This window comes from Danio rerio, chromosome 24 (assembly GCF_049306965.1).
Source record: "Danio rerio strain Tuebingen ecotype United States chromosome 24, GRCz12tu, whole genome shotgun sequence".
Taxonomy (NCBI): domain Eukaryota; kingdom Metazoa; phylum Chordata; class Actinopteri; order Cypriniformes; family Danionidae; genus Danio; species Danio rerio.
The window spans coordinates 1,995,001-2,015,946 of record NC_133199.1 but is presented as its reverse complement, the minus strand read 5'-3'; the positions used below and the strand labels follow the sequence as shown (position 1 = coordinate 2,015,946).

General features: G+C 36.4%; 1 protein-coding gene across 4 annotated transcripts in view; it reads left to right on the top strand.

Moving 5' to 3' along the window:
* Positions 1-20,946, top strand: part of pard3aa (par-3 family cell polarity regulator alpha, a) — a 652,414-nt gene that overhangs the window by 348,461 nt on the left and 283,007 nt on the right. For all 4 annotated transcript variants that reach the window (XM_073941362.1, XM_073941361.1, XM_073941360.1 and 1 more), the window contains exons 13-14: positions 7,931-8,116; positions 8,373-8,543. In XM_073941362.1, coding sequence (XP_073797463.1) covers positions 7,931-8,116; positions 8,373-8,543 — 357 coding nt within the window. The remainder of the gene's footprint in view (positions 1-7,930; positions 8,117-8,372; positions 8,544-20,946) is intronic.

Below are 20,946 nucleotides of genomic sequence, written 5' to 3'. Positions count from 1 at the left end.
TATTAATAGTGTATTATTATTGCCAGCATGTTATTATGATATTGACTGGTTAATAGTACTTAATGTAAATAATGTGTATGAATTACATCTCGACCTAAACTAACTATTATCTTAGTATTAATAGTATTAAGTACTATATAAGTATTAATAAGCAGCAAATTGGGTGTTTATTTATTCAAAAGTTCAGGTTAATGGAATTGATTTTACTTAGATTTATTTTTATTTTATTTTTATTTATTTATTTTATTAGAATTATTCTTATTGTTGACATTTTATTTATTAAACTTTTAAAAGTTTACTTTATTTTATTTTATTCTATTAATAATAGTTGTTATTGTTATTATTTTTTAAATTTACATTAATAATTATTTAATTTATTATTATTATTATCATTATTATTATTATTTATTTTTTTATTTACACTCATTTTATTTACATTTTATTTTATTTATTTTATTTTATTTAAATAAAAAAAAATTATTTTATCGTTAAAATGCATTTTACTTTATTTTATTTTATTTTATTATTTTTTTATTTTATTTTATTAATTATTATAATTATTAATATTATTATTATTGTTGTTTTAATTTACATTAATTTTACATTTACATACATTCATAATTTACATTTATTTTATTATATTTTATTTTTTTATCTCCCAAATGTATTCGTGTAAACAGCCTTTTACTTTGGGATGGTAAATAGTGGATAGATAGATATAAATAATTGTTGTTTTGGTTTTTAGTTTGTGATTGGTATTCGGCATTCTCTGCCATTGCCTGACTTGCTGACTGACTGACTAATTGACACAATCTGGAACTTCCTCTCTTCTCTTTTTGATTTATCGGCAGAAATTCTTCACGTAACACGGTCTTGTCATTTTGCCCAGCAAAATAAGGCTGTAATTGATGAGGCTCTGCATCTGTACTGATAGCTCTGGAAACTCCTTAAAGTGCCTGAAATGTTTGGAAACTCACATTTCTCGCTTGGCATGAAACATCTGGCAAAAACTGTGTGAGAAGTGGACTGAAACTCACAAAGATGCTTGTTTATTCCAAAACAGCCATATACAGAAGTCAAAATTATTGGCCCTCCAGTTATTTTTCTGTTTTAAATATTTCCCAAATGATGTTGCATAGATTCAGGAAATTTTCACAGTATTCCTGATAATATTTTTTTCTTCTGAAAAAAGTCTCATTTGTTTTATTTCGGCTAGAATAAAAGCAGTTTTTAATTTTTTTAACCATTTTAAGGTCTATATTATTAGCCTCCTTAAGCAATATTTGTTTTGGACTGTCTACAGAACAAACCACTGTTATACAATGACTAATTACTGTAATGAAGGGACACTGGACAATGGAAATGAGGATCCACATGCAGTTTATTAACAGGCAGGCAACGGTCAAACAGGTAGCAAACGGTAATCAAAACAACGGAAACAATAAACCATGCAAAGCCAAGACAAGCAAGGAAAACCGCTTAGTAACCTTAATGGAAGGAACAAGACTCAGCCTCGTGTGTGAGAAAGTGAGTGGTTATAATAGTCCAGATAATCAAAGATCATGAGTTTCAGCTGTGTGTGTGACTGTGGCAGGAGTGATGAGTGCAAAGAGTTCTGAGAGTTGTAGTTTGGTTCAGTGGCCCAATTGAAGATCTCCAGCCATCTGCAGCAGACTCTTTTCACATAGACGTCACTTCACTTCCACCTATCGCCAGCGCAGTGTATTTTTAGCTCTGCTTTACCTTTAAATGAATAGGAAATTTACAGCTGAAAATATTAACATTGCACATTGTAATTTAAGTTTATTAAATGATTGTTCAGGTTATTAAAAATAGGGATACGCTATTGTTTATCAAGAAAAGTATATGTTTGCAACCTTTTTTACTTATTAATTCAGTTTATTTCCTCAAAAATAGATTTATTTTTACTTTGATGCTGCTATGCTTATAAATGTGGATTATTTGTGTTTTGAATGTTCGAGCATGAGTAAAATTCTGTATTAAATCTTCTCATGTTATCTGCTATTTCATCTATAAATGCATCAGTTTCATCATTTATTATTTACTGATCCATAAATGTTTTCCTCCGTTTCTCAGTTTGAATGAATGAAGACCTTAAGACAGTGTCCTGCCGCCACCTACTGGGTGGTTTTAATTTATTATCTGCGCTACCTTTAATAATTAATAAGTCACAAATTGTTTCTTAATCTAATAATACTGAGCTAAAATGCAGCCTTCTTATTGTTAGAAAATATTCATAGTCACCACCTACGCATATATGTAGTAAATACACAGCTGATACAAATACACTGCATGGAGTGAAACCAGACGCCACGTGGCGTCATGTGAAAAGGGTCTACTGCTCGATTGCTGGTGATCATAACATTACCAATTACCAATAAACTTTAATCTAATTAATCTAGTTAAGCATTTATATGTCACTTTAAACTGAATGTTCAATAGTTGCAGTCGTTTAAGTATAAGGGGTATTTGGCGTGCTGTCCGGGGAGAGGGCTCTGAGCTCGGGGAGACACCCCAACTTGAGTTATTATCCTAATGAGGAAACAAACAGGAGTTGGGATTCGAGCAAAGTATCACCTTAAGAGGTGAGTTGTTGGGGTGGTGGAGGGATGCTAAAGTCGTAGATGCTGCAGGTAAGACAGCTTTGGTATATATAGGGGTTTGTTCAAGAACTGTTTTGATAATAGAATAATTGTCAATGACGTATTCGATACTGAAACTTCTGCACATGCTCCTCCCGAAATTTGTTTACAAAACATCACCTCGTGTCTTGAAGTATATCTTGCCGAATATTATGAGCTGTCATCATCGCAAAGATAAAATAAATCAGTTATAAGTTATCAAAACTATTATGATTATGAATGTGTTCAATAATAATCTTCTTTCTGTTAAACAGAAATTGGGGATTAAAAATATACCAGGGCTAATAATTCTGACTGTACATACATGCACGCACAAACACAGATGCGCACACACACACACACATCCCATCATCTACTGCACGAGTGGTTGCCATGGTGACCCAGGTGGTTCTCAGCAGACAATAGCAGCTCTCGGGTTAAGATCCAGCATCCAGGTGAAGGCGTCAGGATGAACACATGCAGTGGCGTCGCATGCGGCCGATAATACGCCAGTCAAGCATGTGATTTTTAGCCAGTCATTACACATCAACAAGCACGCAGAGAGGACAACAGTCTTTCAGATGCAATGATGTGCCTCTCTCCGGCTCTCTAGCACTGATAAGCATTATGAAGAAAAATATATGCAGATCAAATCACTTTTATTGTCACATCATCAGCAATACGTGTGCTATGATGAGTGAAAGGATTAGGTGCTGGCTCCAGATAGTGCAAAATACAGACAGTGCAAATGCAACGACAGTGCAAAATACAACAGCATAATCCAAAAAATAAATAAATAAATAAACTGGACAAAGATTGACAGTAAAATGTACAATGAATAGGTGGCCACATAGTTGTAGGCAGTATTGTTTCAAGTATGGATTGGTTAAAGTGCAATGCATGCTACATATTGATGGTGTGCAGTGAGGGATTGGAAGAGTCTGTGTGGGGTGTGTTATGTGTTCATCAGCCTGATAGTCTGGGGAAAGAAACTTTCCTTCAGCCGGCTAGTGCGTGACCGGATGCTGCGGAACCGAGGTCAAAGTCTGAATTATTCACCCTCCTGTATAATTTCCCCCAATTTCTGTTTAACAGAAAGATTTTTATTTAACACATTTCTAATCATAATAGAAAGAAAAACAAGAAGACGCTTTCGCCTTACAGCAAGAAAATTGTGGAGTTTGCATGTTCTCCCCATGTTGGAGTGGGTTTCCTAAAGGTGCTCCGGTTTCCCCCACAGTACAAACACTTGTGCTATAGGTGAATTGGGTAAACTAAAATGTCCGTAGTGTATGTGTGTGAATGAGTGGGTGTTTCCGAGTGATGGGTTGCAGCTGGAAGGTCATCCGCTGTGTTAAACATATGCTGGAATAGTTGGCGGCTCATTCCGCTGTGGCGACCTCAGATTAATAAAGGGACTAAGCTGAAAGAAAATTAATGAATGGCAGCCAGATAGATCCAAATTTAATATTTGCAGTTTGACTGTTGTTTATTTGTTTCTCACATTTTTTCTTCCCTCCATTTTATTTTATTTGTTTTAATTTCTATTTATATTATTTCATGCTTTTATTTTATATTTGTTAAGCCTATTGTGATTGATTGTGTATGTTAGGGATGTCCTGATCAGGCTTTTTACCCTTAATTCTGAGTCATTTGATATTTTAGGTATCTGCCGATAGCGAAACCCGATCCGATACCTCTATAATGCATAAAAAATAATAAAGAAGAGTGAAGAAACAGATCCAGGATGTTCCTTATTGTTTATTTTTTTAACCTTATTTTAACGTTCAACAGCTGTGTTTAGTGCAACATTAAATATAAAAAGTCTAATGTAAAAACAAACAGCACCTCAACTTAAATTATCCAGCAAGCAATCCTAAGTTCACATATCTCACAGTTTGCTATGGCAATGTTGTCGTCATCAACTTTATAATACCTCCAGACCGCAGACATACTCGCGCTTTCTGCTTCAAGCTGCTTCAAGCATTTAACCAATAGAATCTCACCAATAAAGTGATGTCATGCCGCACACGTTGCTGTTTCTGTGTGAAGTCAAGAAAGAGGTCTATCGCTGTGCCACCGCATGACTATAGATCTGTTCAAAAATAATGAGAATATACACATATACCTTTATATGCGAGTCCTGATCGGGACGTGACATCAGATTCTGATCGAGTCTGAAGCCACATGATTGGGCCCGATTTCCGATCACAAGATTGGATATGGATATAAATATATGAACATATGAGGGAACTTTTATCTACTTGTATTTGCTCATGCATGTATATATAAAACAGATTATTATTGTGCGTAATATATTGTACAGACATGATGCAGTGAGGCGGGGGGCTCTGTTGGACTGCAGATAATTAATCTCTATTGTTCAAATCTTTTTGAAAATGTAAGTAAAATGTCAATAAAAAGATCTGAACAAAATAGAGAGTGACATTTAAAGGCTTAATAGGGTTACTAAGGGTAAAGTTAGGGTAATTAGGCAAGTCATCGTATAACAGTGGTTTGTTTTGTAAACAATCCAAAACTAATTTTGCCTAAGGGGGCTAATAATATTGACCTTAACATGGTTTAAAATAAATTAAAAACTGCTTTTATTTTAGCCAAAATAAAACTAACAAGACATTTACAGAAGAAAAAAACAATATAGGAAATACTGTGAACAATTCCTGAATCATTTGGGAAATATTGGAAAAAGAAAACAAAAACCACAGGAGGATGAATAATTCTGACTTCAGCTCTGTGTGTGTGTGTGTGTGTGTGTGTGTGTGTGTGTGTGTGTGTGTGTGTGTGTGTGTGTGTGTGTGTGTGTGGTGTATTATGAAAGGACGGAGAGATAGGGGCCTCACCTGAATGCTTGGCTGAATCTCTATAACTCGTCTCCAGCCTCTTTGCTATCAGCAGCTGGACTAAAGCCAAGCACCTGGCATTCTTCAGCCGTGTGTGCGCGCGCGTGTGTGTGTGTGTGTGTGTGTGTGTGTGTGTGCTGAAGCTTTCTTAAAACACATTACTTTTGCTTTTAATGTATATAACTGCTATAGAGAATGGATTTTCCCTCAGTGAATCACTCTTTTAATGACTCGCCTGCTTGAAAATAGCTCGTTTTGGAGGGTGTTTGCTGGATTGGTGCTGATGCAACGTCGTCTATAATATAAATGTGAAAAGCCACTCACAGGTTCACGACTCCTTAATGAACAGTGTGTCTCTGGTGTTTTTGAAGCATGTTTCAAGAGTTCACACTCAGCTGATGATTGATAGTAAAGCTAGTTTGGCGTGCTGTCCCGGGAGAGAGCCCTGATCTTATAAGATCCTCGAGCCTTGGGCTCCCTCCTGTTGCAAGGCAAGAGGGGAGTTTGAGCTCAGGTAGATCTTGATGACTCCCCCTCCTGCTTATTGTAGCTAAGTGTCGGTTATGGATGCTGAGAAGGTGTACTCAGTGTTTGGCTAAAATATTTTGGATTAATTGTTTATGGTGCTTGTTTTTGAACTGTTGAAGGAAACCGGAGGACCCGGGAAAAACCCACGCGATCACGGGGAGAACGAGCAAAACTCCACACAGAAATGTCGCCTGGTTTGGAAAGGAATTAAACCAGGGGCATTCTTGCTGTGAGGCAACAGCGCTAATCACAGGCCAACGTCGCCCGTTTGAAAGGAGGGAAAGTAGGGTTGGGTGGGGGGGTTTCTTCAAGACGAAGATATTGAGATGAGGAAAGTCTGGTTATTTATAGTGAGTTAAGGATCGTCTGATAGGATAATTAGTCATTAGCTAAAGTTGGAACAGCTGTGAACAATCATAAGCACGTGATTACTATCAATCATACAATCATACAATCATACTACAATCATAAGCTCGAAATTTGTTTATAAATAAACTTCACTCCAACGTTTAGATCAGCCTTGCACAGCAACATCTCAGCCAATGGTTCTTATCACACCCCTTCAAGTAAAGCGTTACCGAATTTCCCAGTATGGGGTTCTTGCCTACTTTGTGCTCATGTTTAAATCAATATTTCAGTATATCTTCTCCCAGTAAATCACCCTTTTTGAAACTCCCCTGCTATTTAGTTGGTCCTGAATTGAGCTCCATTTGTTCATAGATCAGCTAAACACAATGGCTGCATCTAAACACTGCCTTGTATGCAGATATTGCTGCACATGGAGCTGATATGGGTTGGTTTTTCCAGTAGTGTAAATATGAAATCTTCTGTTCAATTATGGTGAAGTGCATTGTTGTATTTCACCCTGTCGACCGGCTGTATGTCATGAGTTTCATTCTGTGCTGTAATTTGATTGTGCCGGTGATGCGGGTGCCAAGGCAGATCTCCATAGCGACTATTGTAAACATCCTGTTTAATGAGTCATGTGACACCGCTGTGTTAATCCCCAACCTCTCGAAGCACTCTGCGATTCAGCTGAAGGCTATATTGTGCTTGTTTATTGTGCTGGTGTTATATTATGTTACATTCATTATGTTAATGTTTAGTGGTCCGTTATTAAGTCCTCAGATTTGAGAGTGTGTTTTATCAGCAGCATTTGTAGTTGAAAACTCACCAAAGCTTTAATTATGCTTGAATGGTGGTTTGTAAGTAATCCTGTTTAACTACTGTAAACGTCATTCATTTCATCAGAAGCAGATATAATCTATTTAACAAAGTCTTTTTGTTTTAGATAAATGTTCACATGAAATCAAAATGTTCAATGATTATTTTGGTAGTGCACAGTTATTCTTTATATCACAGGTGTCAAACTCAATTCCTGGATGGCTGCAGGTCTGCACAGTTTTGCTCCAACCCTAATCAAACACAGCTGATCTAGTAGTTTCTAGTAGTCTTGAACAGCTTGATTCGTTTGATCAGGTCTGTTAATTTAGAGTTGGAGCAAAACTGGGCAGAGCTGCGGCCCTCCGGGAGTTGAGTTTGAGACCTATGCTTTAGGCTCTGTTATGGCTCATTTGGCTCTATTTTAATGACCTAGATCAGGGATGTCCAAACTCAGTCCGGGAGGGCCGGTGTCGAATTGTTGCTGTATCAAACCCACCCCAAACCCACTGGTTGAGTCTGTAATGTGATGTGTTGCTACTTTTGTTATATATTAAAGCTGAGGTGTGTAATGTCACTTGTGTCACAATTCACAGGTGTCAAACTCAGTTCTTGGAGGGCCACAGCTCTGATGTTTAGTTCCAACCCTAATTAAACACACCTGATCAAATTTTTAATGATTTTTAATATTGAACAAGAAAGTAAAACTCACAGTATCGCTATCTGTTTCTTCGTCAGAAAGAGCAAGATGACCTCATTTTGACGCCGGATGGAACGAGAGAGTTTATGACCTTTGAAATCCCTCTCAACGACTCTGGTTCGGCAGGATTAGGGGTCAGCGTGAAGGGAAACAGAGCCAAAGAGAGTCACGCTGACCTGGGCATTTTCGTCAAGTCTATAATCACTGGAGGAGCCGCCTGCAAGGTGAGGAGCAGCTCTCTGATTGGCTGTAGGACCCATATATATATATATATATATATATATATATATATATATATATATATATATATATATATATATATATATATATATATATCCTCTCTCATCCGAGGGTTCCTGAATCTGTTTAACATTATTTGGGAAATATTTGAAAGTTCACGCTAATAATTTTGTTTTCTACTGTATATATTATTTCAAAAGTTTGATTCAGAGAAGTTTATTTATGTGTGTGTCGTCTCAGGACGGGCGACTGAGGATAAATGACCAGCTGATAGCCGTTAATGGCGAGTCTCTCCTGGAGAAAACGAATCAGGAAGCGATGGAGACCCTGCGCAAGTCCATGTCCATCGAGAGCAACAAGAGAGGCATGATTCAGCTGATAGTGGCCCGGCGGATCGCTGGAAGAGGAGAGGTCAGATATTATTATCATCTATATAGCGTGTACAGTAACACAGCTCTAGGTCTGTGGTATGACTGAGTTGTGAAACACATTCTCCCATTCTACGTGTCATCAGAGTGGTAAAGCCCCTCCCACTAGGGGCTATCTCTCCCTCATTAGCATAGGATGTTAGTCTTGTTTTTGAATCTGCCACTATGCTGACACACGGGCATTTGTAGCTCCGCCTTTTTTTGAAAAAAGCACAATGTCATTTGAATTTAAAGCTACAGTCACCAAAATGCCACAATCTGAATCAAAGCCTTAAAGGGTCAGCTTCAGAGAGTTATAAATCATTATGTGTGTGGTATTTTGAGCTGAAACTTCAGTGACATCAGAGACTTTTTTACATTTTGTAAAAGGGGGGTAAATAAAGGCTTTAAAAGGCATGTTATAAGTACATTTTAGTATGCTAAAATGTTCTGCTTTTTACAAGGGTGACCGAGCACTATGAGGAATGCTTTCGACATATTTAATTTTCCAACATTTTGTCCTGTTTTGCAACATTATTTCTGGTAGTCGGTTCTGCAGCCAAACTGAGAGTGATGATGGTGCCTGCGCCACAGTCCAAGCATTTATTAAATTATATTATAGGAGCTAGCGTAGACTTTAATACATTATAATAATATACAGTTGAAGACAAAAATTATTAGGCCACGTGTGATTTTTTTATTATTATTATTATTCAAGTGATGTTAAGTAGACAATTTGTTTTTATTTAAAATATTTACATATTTAAAACATTTAACATATAAACATATTTAAACATAATAGTTTTCTGTTTTTTTGTCTTTGCTATGATGACAAAGGGGTCCAAATATTTTATTAATTATTTGGCAAGATACTAATATTCAGCTTAATGGCCAATTTAAAGGATTAATTGGGTTAATTAGGTTAGTTAGGCAAGTCATTGTACAACAGTGGTTTGTTCTGTAGCCATTTGAAAAAAACAAACAAACAGAAAACTATTAAGGAGCTATTTATACTGCTAATAATAAAATATTTGTATTAATTTATTTTGTAAGTTTTTATTATTATTATTATTATTATTATTATTATTATTATTATTACTATTATTATTGTTATCATTATTATTATTATTTGTATTATTATTATTATTTGTATTATTTGTATTATTTGTATTATTATTATTTGTATTATTTGTATAATTATTTGTATTAATATATTTTTGTATTATTATTATTATTATTATTATTATTATTATTATTATTATTATTATTGTTTGTATTATTTGTATTATTATTATTATTATTGTTGTTATTTGTATTATTTGTATTATTATTTGTATTATTATTATTTGTATTATTATTATTATTATTATTATTATTGTTTGTATTATTTGTATTATTTGTATTATTATTATTATTATTATTATTGTTATTTGTATTATTTGTATTATTATTTGTATTATTTGTATTATTATTTGTATTATTATCATTATTATTATTATTATTTGTATTATTATTATTATTATTATTATTATTATTATTATCATTATTATTGTTGTTGTTGTTGTTGTTGTTGTTGTTCCCCCCTAACTAAAAGAAATAATTCTGTTAGTAAAAATATTATATGATTTATCTGATTTGTTGATTATCCCTTGGCGCATATTTAAATAAGAATAATTATTTTTTAAAGTTTTGTTCTCTTGTAGTTCTGCCAGTAGTTGGCGCTGCCACTAATCTGCATGTGTGCACTAAGACTATTGTGGAAATGGTACCTAGAAAGTTTTTTTTTTTATGTGTGTTCCTGAGTCAGAGTCTTCCTGATCTGCATGCAGATGGATTTGTGTATAAATTATATTTGGCCAACATGGCCTAGAGATTATCTGACCCAAATTTTGGGATGAAAACCGAAGAGTATGTTTTTGATACGATTATTAATATGTGGTGTGGCATAAATTGAAACACTGAACTTTGCCTGACCCAAGGAGTCACAACCATTTGTTTGACATATATTAGGGTCGATGCGTGAGCTGGGTTAATGATGGTGCTTTTACTCCACAGTTATAGCAGCTACAATACCATTTATTTTAGCGTAATGAAACATATGAAGATGAAATGAAGATGTTTTCATTACAACATTAGTTTTTTGCAACATTAGTTGGTGCTTTTCGTTTTGGTGCCTTTGTGACTAGATTAATGTGTAATATTTGGTGATCATGGAGTGAAGATTATCTGATCTAGAGTTGGGAATGAAAGCTAAAGGATGAATTTGTGTGTTTTTGGCATGAACATTAAAGTATTGTGTGGCATAAATTGAAACATGAAACTCTGCAAGACCCAAGTGAGTTGTATTTGTTTTATAAAAGTAAAGCAGGCACCAACTCTTACAAAACACTAATAGGAGCTACCACAGACTTTAATATAGCACATATCTTGAACACTGAATTTAGGCCTGGGTAGTCTGAAGCTGTGTCCACTTTTGTAGCTTTATTGCCATTAGTGGACACAAATTTGAGCATGGACGCTGAAAGAACAACCGGATGATGGTTTGAAAAACACTTTTCACATTTCACAGAGCCCACAAACATAACTCAACATATGTTACCATACACAGAGACATATACAATAAGGCTTCCATTGGCTTTGATTTAGCATGACTCAATCATAACCCAAAAGACCAGAAGGCCCTAAATATAGTCTGACCCAAATTTAAAGTTGTAAAACACACAAATTCATAACAGTGATGTTTATTCTTATAATTTGGTGTAGAATATATTTAATCAATGAACTTTGTATGGCTCAATAAGTGTATGTTTTTAAGAGTGTTCTGGTACTAACATACTTGAGCAAGTCTTTTATTGGTCACATTTGGCAACCAGGTACGTTCTTAAATCTTTTATATTAGGCCAGTCATAGATTTTCTTTTATTTTTGTAGCGTAAAAACATTTCATTATTCCAAATGTTTCTGATTTGCAGCCTCTAAAAAACTGTTTATTTGTTTTCATACATTGCATGTGAATAATCTTATGTATAAAGACATTTTAATACTATCTGACCAACATGGTTTGAAGATTATCTGACCCAAATTTGGGGATGAATGCTGAAGGATAAATTTGAAATATGCTTATGGCAGAATTCACAATATTGGAAGATCGGATGTGGTGTAAAGTGAAACATTGAACTTTGCATGACCCCTTAAATTACAACTATTTGTTTCACATTCATTAGAGCAGCGGTTCTCAAACTTTTTCAGCGGAACGCCCCTTTGTGTAGGGCAAATCCTTATAGAAATTATTAATAATTTCTTAAATGCGATCTTGAATAAGGTAGAACAGAGTATTCAAGTTCAAAGTCCACAGAGGGCCCATTTGACCCACTTAAAAGGCAAAGGGCCATACATTTTACTTTTAATAGTTTTAACAATTTTGCTGACTTTTAAATGTTCTAACCAACTTGTTATATTTAAAAATAATACTGAATATTACATTTAAATTAGTAAAGTTTTTAAAATGTGGGAAAAAAGTGGATTAACATCTTGAAAAAAATGTGTTTATACTCTTAAACTATTACTATTAAACTAATACTATTAAACATTAAGCAGATATGTTGAGCATTATTAAATATAGCTCACTATTACATTTTAATATTTAGTAATTCATAATGGGTTTTACTCAGGGAGTATATAAAATGTTATTCTTGTTTTTTTTTTAATCATCCAGTTATTAATCAATGTTAGTAAGAGGTCAATGCAATGCAAAGTTTAAAGCCTGTCACATTGTGTACGAGGTGCAATGTTGTGCCATGTCTTTAAAATGTTTTTTGTTTTTTATGAGTGAAGCCTTCGCACAGTCGCACACTGTCCGCAGCGCCCAGCTGATCGGTTACTTAGCAATAATAGAAGTCACTATTACAGGGAAGTACTTTCATCCACCGATAATGTTCCTTTTACAGCACTGATCATCTAACTGAAATGTAGTCCGATAAACAAACCTGAGCATTCATTTAGTTGTTTAAGCGTAAGCGAGATGAAAGGCTGTGAAACGAAAGTCAGAAGCAGCAACGAATTGCCGGAAGCGCCCGACCGAGAGTGCCTACTCAGTCCCTGTGCATATAGCGGTGCAGCGCTGCGCTTCTATTTCTGCGTGCGAAAGTATTAACCTCATTTAAATGACACACACATAAAGCTTAATATTTGTGCACTCTTGAGCCCAAATTATAATAAAGAAACACATTAACCTTTAGAATAATGCAGGACACAAAATTCATCCGGGGCGAAGCAGTGGCACAGTAAGTAGTGCTGTCGCCCCATAGCAAGAAGGTTGCTGGGTCGCTGGTTCGATCCTCGGCTCAGTTGGAGTTCCTGTGTGGAGTTTGCATGTTCTCCCTGTGTTCGCGTGGGTTTCCTTCGGGTGCTCCTGTTTCCCCCACAGTCCAAAGACATGCGGTACAGGTGAATTGGGTCCTAATTACTCCGTAGTGTATGAGTGCGTGTGTAGATGTTTCCCAGTGATGGGTTGCGGCTGGAAGGGCATCCGCTGCTTAAAAACTTGTTGTATAAGTTGGCGGTTCATTCCACTGTGGCGACTCCGGATTAATAAAAGGACTAAGCCGACAAGAAAAATGAATGAATGAATGAACAAAATTCATCCAGGTGGGTCGGTTGATTACCCCTCATCCACAATTTCTCTACGGCCCCACAGTGCCATCTGGAGGCTCCCAGTTTGAGAACCACTGCATTAGAGGGTTTAATAGACGTCAAACGTAAACAAATTTAATTGTATTGCTACCAAAGCACCTTTGACTTTCAAAACTACAATTCATCTTCTACAATACATTTCTATTTCAAGAGTTCACACTTAGCTGATGATTGATTATAAGCAAGTTTGGCATGCTGTCCCGGGAGAGAGGCCTGAGCTTGAAGGTTCTTGAGCCCTGGGCTCCCTCCCGTTTGGAGGAAGAGAGGGGAGCCTTGAGCTCAGGTAGATCTCGACAACTCCCTCTTGATAAGAGCTGATGACTAAAAATTGAATGCTATTAAAAGATATGCTGCATTATGAGATTACCTGTATTACAAAATTTAGATTTATCAATTTACTTGTTGAGCATGTTTTTGGAATGTGGGAGGAAACCGGAGGACCCGGGGTGAACCACATTTACATTTACATTTAGTCATTTAGCAGACGCTTTTATCCAAAGCGACTTACAAATGAGGACCCACGCAAGCAAGCACGGGAAGAACATGCAAACTACACGCAGAAACGACCACCGGCCTGTTAAAGGACTAGAACCGGTGACGTTCTTGCTGTGAGGCAACAGTGCTAGTCACTGGGCCACCGTGCTGCCCTATGGAGGGAAAGGTGAAAAGGTAGGGGTGGAAGGGGGGATTCTTCCAATCGAAGATGACTGTAGTGAAAAAACCCTGGCTCTTTATAGTGGGTTAGGAATGGCCTGATTGGTGGATCATGCATGTTAATGCAGAACCAGCCGTGTTCAATCATAATCACGTGCTCCCCTCGAAATTAGTTTATAAATAAACTTCACTTAATTCTACATACAAAAGTGAAATGCAGCTAATACTAGCTGTCTCTATGTTTTTGTTGCAACACTTAACTTAATACACATTTGTTTTATCTTTCATTGCATTGAACATGTATTATTCATAACATCCCTGAACATGTATTATACGCACATACATACAGTCCACCCTATACACAACTCTCCCTAACCCTAACACGGCGGTAGTTCTTATTGTGTTGCTAGACCTTTTTTTAAACTAAGAGCTAACTTTGTTTTCTCAAAAGGGTTTGTATAAAACTTGTTCTCAGATCCTACCAGAAAGCTGGTACTTTCACCTATAATAGCTTTGGGAATGAAAACATTCCTCCAACTCAGAAACACAGTGTAATAATAAAGCAGCATAATATAGTTCAGTGCTTTGTCCTCAAACGCTGATGAAAATGGCTCTCTTTCTGCCTGCACAAAGATGGACGGCGTGCCGGCCTGAGTGACGGATGGACAGAGTTGAGTAGTGTGTGCAGACAGAGAAGTTTGACTGCAGAAAAAGTAAATTAAAGTGAGTAGTTCTTATCAGACAGACACAGGAGACGGGGGGGAGAGAGAGAGTGACACGGGTGTGTGTGTGTGTGAGCGACGGATTGCGATCGAAAGCAATTTGACCGCCGAAATGCTCATGCTGATTTATACTGATAACAGATGGAAGTATGAAATATCAAATATCAACTTCAAATGCCGTCTTTTTCCATCCCTCCTTCTTTCCCCGAATGCAATCTCTTTGGATGTGTGTTTGTGTTTTTTTTCCTCCTTCTCTCTCTCTCCCTCTCTTTCTCTCTTTCTCCGAGTCATAACATCTGAAAGTGTAATCTAACACTTATCTTTCGAAAGAATATACGACAGGCGCTTTGAAGCCGCTGCGTTAGGAGGAGATGAAATTCAGAATGATGACTGCTTATGGAAATGAGAAGACTGCAGTGTGTGACCGCGCTTAAAGAGGAGAGCATGTTTCCCACAGGAAAATCACATTTGCTCAGAAGCCGCTCTTCTCTCAGAGCTCGGGGGACTTAATAGAGTTCTCCTTTATGTTTCTTTTAGGTACCTGCTGCGCCTGGGATGCTTCTCTTAACATTTCCTGAAAGAACAATAGACAGTAACAAGGCATTACAGTAATGCCGGGATCAGACTACACAATATTTTTGTCTGTTATGTTGGGCTGTCGCAATAACCAAGTTTTGACAAAGACAAACTCAGAGGAACCAAAGATAATAGAAACCACCGCAGCCACAATGATTATTGTTTTCCGATAAGTTGCACTTCTGTATTTACACGTCATCATTGTATGCTGTACTATTCAGAGTTTGTATCTTATATAATTATGAGTTTTTAAGGTCAATACACAGACAGAAAACAGAAATATGAAGTGTTTTGTCTTCATCTGGCGATAAGAAACCCTGCACACAGCCCGCATCTCCAGCTGAGCTCAGATCAGGCTTTATTAGCCGCGCTGTGGAGCTGATTGCTGCTGTTTGCTGCCGGTGCTTTGAGAACAGCAGATCTCATGCTGAGTTGCTCTCCCGTCCCAATCCTCCAGCAAGGTCAGACGTCACCCTCAGAGTCGCCCGAAAGTCAAAGTCACCCATATCTGTCTGTTTCAGGATGAGGATGCTCGCTTTCATCCTTTCCATCAGCTTTAAAGTGTCCCTGGATCCCTGCTGGGTACACTGAAATGAAACGATTCAATGCATTTACTACATTTTTTTTAAGGTAACTAGTTGCAAATAATTTGTATAATGTTCAACTTAAATTGTTTGTTTAAATTCAGCCCATATCAATTGTTTGCAAGCACTTACTGTACCTTAAAATAATTTAGTAAATCCAATTAACCATTTTGTCAGCGTCCCACTACCAATAAACTGCGCCTTGAGTCAGTATTGAGAGAAAGAGAAGCTGAAATAAGAAAAAGTGAGAATGATGATGATGATGATGATGAGTAGTAAGAGATTGCAGAGGGCACTGGAGAGATCCAGGATTTTTCTGCAGGGTGACGGAGACTCTGCTCTTTCTGACAGCGGACACTTGCTGCTGTCATACTGCAAACGCTGGAAAACACAGGCCTGCATTAAAATGAAGAAGATCCATCACTGTCTGCTGGCCTGTGTGTGTGTGTGTGTGTGTGTGTGTGTGTGTGTGTGTGTGTGTGTGTGTGTGTGTGTGTGTGTGTGTGTGTGTGTGTGTGTGTGTGTGTGTGTGTGTGTGTGTGTGTGTGTGTGTGTGTGCTGTTGAGGCCATCATAATTGGTATTATCTGTAGTAGAAAAACACAATAGTACACTATTATTATTATTATTATTATTAGTAGTAGTAGTAGTAGAAGTATCATTATTAATATTATTATTATTAATGTTATTGTTATTATTATTGTTATTTTTATTATTATTGATGTTAATATTATTATTATTATTATTAGTAGTAGTAGTAGTAGTATTTATTGTTATTATTGTTATTATTATTTTTTTTATTGTTGCTGCTACATAAAAAATAATAATATGAAAATGAAAATATAATTTTTTATCATTATTAGTATTATTAATATTATTATTTATTGTTATTATTATTATTATTATTATTATTATTGTTGCTGCTACATAAAAAATAATAATATGAAAATGAAAATATAATTTTTTATCATTATTAGTATTATTATTATTTGTTTGTGTATTTGTATTTATAAATTTATTATTATGCTTTTTTGCATTATTTACAAACCAGGGCTTAAAGACTTACAAACTTAAAATGTTAATGAATGAATTACTTTTTGCAGTATAAAATTATTGATTACACGTTTAATTAATAATTTAATGTTAATATTATGTCAATATAACAAATTGCTTAATAAAAAAAATTTACAGCTTAAATATTTAATTACTTATATATAAGCTAAATATTGTGAAATAAACAAAAAAAATATCTTCAAATTATGAATGAATAAATACTAAAACTTTTTAAAATTATATGAATTTGAATTTTATTTATTTGTTTGTTTGTTTGTTTTTTCCCAAATGATGTTTAACAGGAAATTTTCACAGTATGTCTGATAATATTTTTTCTTCTGGAGAAAGTCTTATTTGTTTTATTTCAGCTGGAATAAAAGCAGTCATTCATTTTTTAAACAGCATTTTAAGGACAAAATTATTAGCCTCTTTAAGCTGTATTTTTCCGATAGTCTCAAACCATCATTATACAGTAACTTGCCTAATTACCCTAACCTGCCTAGTTAACCTAATTAACCTAGTTAACCCTTTAAATGTCACTTTAAGCTGTATAGAATTGTCTTGAAGAATATCTAGTCTAATATTATTTACTGTCATCACGTCAAAGATAAAATAAATCAGTTATTAGAAATGAGTTATTAACACTATTATGATTAGAAATGTGTTGAAGAAATCTTCTCTCTGTTAAACAGAAATTCACAAGAGGAGATGCAAATTTAAGGTTCTGGCATCTTAGTAGTCAGCATCATCTGTCTTTGGTTCGGATCGGTTCATTGAACCTACAGTTTGATGCTTCGAAATGCTTTCTAACTCTGAAATAAAGTAGTACAGATTGAGTTTGTAACTGAAACACTTGCTCTGCCGACTCCTGGATGAAACTTGGAAAGGCCTGACATGATGCGAGTGACCTGATTTAGTCACAATGGCAGCAGATTCAGACAATAAATGAAGGGTTTAATAATCAGCCCTAGTCTGAGGCCTGAAATGAGCTTTCAGATTGAGAATCTGGCGTATCTGCAGCTCTTCATAAGGGATCGTCTTGACCCAGATACTGATGTAATGTATTATTGGTCATTGCGTTTTCATCTCCAGTTCAATAATTGAGCTTCAGAGAGTCGGCGTATGCCAATCCCTGCTTTTCTGCTTCTATTAATATAAGGTTAGATGTTCTCAGGCAATTAAACTTGGAATTCAATTAAATAGTTCTCATTATGCTTCTCGACGTTGCGTTTCTCTTTTACACCCTTACGTAGTGCATTGATGAGACAAAACCGTGGTAATTTTGCTCAGCGTGGAGGTTTCAGTATTTCTGCTTTAATGATGTTTTAAATGTTTGCGACGTTATCGGAGTTCAGCAGAGTGTTCGGTGAAGCCTCGTGGGTAATTGAGAGCGTATGTTCATCATATGAGCCTATCAGCGCTGGATTATTGAAATGAGAAATGCATACGCTCTCCCGGATTGAGTGTGTCCAATTAGTTCTCCACGCCTCTAGTGTACTGGCTTGTGTTCATCTGCGTCATTAAGGCTGATCCAGGACCAGTTTGTGTAAGTAGAAGTGACCTAGAAGTGATTGTGTTCATTGGAAATTGAGTTAAACTTTATAGAGTGATGATAAGAGCAAGGAAATATTACTGAGCTGAATGCTTTAGTCTTGATAGTGTATGTTTAAATTATGCTTGATTTATATTTCAGCTTATTTTTTAAAGTGGGAAAAAGAGTTTAATTAAAACTAAAATTACTAAAACTAAATGTAAAGTTAAATAAAAACATAATTAAGACTATGGGTCCTATTATACACCCGGCGCAATGTGGCACAAGGCCCGGCGCAATACTTGTTTGCTAGTTTCAGCTTGGCGCAAAAGTCGTTTTTAGGCATTGCGTCACGCTCTTTAAATAGCAAATGCATTTGCGCACATATGTGCGCCCACTAGCGAGAAAACAAGAGTTAAACAGAGCATCTGCAGCGCGAGGATAAAGAACGAGCCTCCTCCATTCAGCCTCTTTACTTTCTTTTTACTTTACTTTTACTCTTTACTCCTTTACTTTGGTGGAGTCAGAAAAATAGTGGAAGCTCACTGTCATGAACACATCCATTAGCTGACATATTTAATTTAGTTTATTAGGCACAAATTTCTCAATTGAGTTCTAATCTTTAGCAAAGAAATAAATTAACAATAATAACAAAGTGTGGTCAGAAAACCAGAGTTATATCCAAACACCCGTCCTGTTCTTATGCCCCATATGGTGATGCAGACGTCTCCAAAACCCCTACATCCACACTTGTGTTTATTAAAGCAAATATAAGTTAAAGTAGGGTAGCATGGTGGCACAGTGGCCTCAAAGCAAGAAGGTCGCTGGTTTGTATCCTGGCTGTTGTTTGTGTGGAGTTTGCATGTTCTCCCTGTGTTAGCGTGGGTTTCCTCCGGTTTGGGTTGACTAAATTGGCCATAGTGTATGAGTGTGTGTTAGAATGAGTTTGTATGGGGGTTTCCCACTACTGGGTTGCTGCTGGAAAAACATCCGCTGCATAAAACATATGCTAGAAAATAGTTGTCTGTTCATTCCGCTGTGGCGACCTCTGAAATAGAGCCTAAGCCAAAGGAAAATTAATAAATGAATCAGTTAAAGTAACGTTAATTTTTTTTTTAATTTATGTAGTTTTTTTTTACAGTGTAAGTACATGAAACTTAACAAAAAACCTTACAATTAAGTATTACCCCCCCCCCCATTCTCAACGCACACACTCAAACTCTAACAGTAAATTTCCATATAACACACCCATCTTCATGCATATTCATGAGCTAAATCTGAAGAACTGCGAGGGCCCTCTGGTCACCTATTTCATTATACATCTCTTTGATTTCTGTTTCTTGACGAAAGCTAATATCTTTATAAGTTATTCTGTGCAGTTCAGAAAATGTCCTTTGGGGAGCTCAGAAATGCACACATCGCCCCATTCTTTGAAAGAAGTGTTTAAAAATACACAGCTGCTGTGTTCACACCTGGCAGGTTCGCTTCAGCTCAACTCTGCTGCATTTGCTCTGTTACTGTTTCATTTCAGGAAGTCAAATAACAGTACACTGATGAAATACAGGGCGGCACGGTGGGTCAGTGGTTAGCACTGTCACCTCACAGCAAGAAGGTCACTGGTTTGAGCCCCGGCTGGGCCAGTTGGCGTTTCTGTGTGGAGTTTGCATGTTCTCCCCATGTTGTCGTGGGTTTCCTCCGGGTGTTCCAGTTTCCCCCACAGTACAAACACATGCACTATAGGGGAATTAATGAACTAAATTGGCCATAGTATATGAGTGTGTGTGTGAATGTGAGAGTTTATGGGTGTTTCCCATTACTGGGTTGCAGCTGGAAGGGCATCCGCTGCATAAAACATATGCTGGATATGTTGACTATTCATTCTGCTTTGGCTACTCCTGATGAATAAAGGGACTAGGCCAAAGGAAAATGAATGAATGAATAATTCTGCCAGTGCATCAAAAGAAAGTTTGCTTGAATTAAAGAATAAATAAATTCATTTCATACATTTTCTTGTCGGCTTAGTCCTTTTGTTAATCCAGGGTCACCACAGCGGAATGAACCGCCAACTTATCCAGCAACTTTTTATGCAGCGGAAGCCCTTCCAACCGCAACCCATCTCTGGGAAACATCCACACACAGTCATTCACACATATATCATACACTACGCACAATTTAGCCTGTCCAATTCACTTGTACCGCATGTCTTTGGACTGTGGGGGAAACCAGAGCACCCGGAGGAAACCCACGCTAACGCAGGGAGAACATGCAAACTCCAAACAGAAACGCCAACTGAGCCAAGGTTCGAACAGCGACCTTCTGGCTGTGAGGCGAACGTGCTACCCACTGCGCCACTGCGTCGCCGAATAAATACATACAAAATAATATTTTATCTACTTAAATTTGAAACATTTTTCCAGTAAAATATCTATTTAAAGGGTACCTATTTTACAACATTTTAAATAAGTCTCTGATGTCCCTAGAGTGTGAGTGTGTGTTTGAAGTTTCAGCTCAAATTAACCCACACAATTGTTTTAGAACTCTCTGAAACTGACCCTAAATGGCTTTGATCCTAATTTGGTGACTGTCGCTTTAAATTC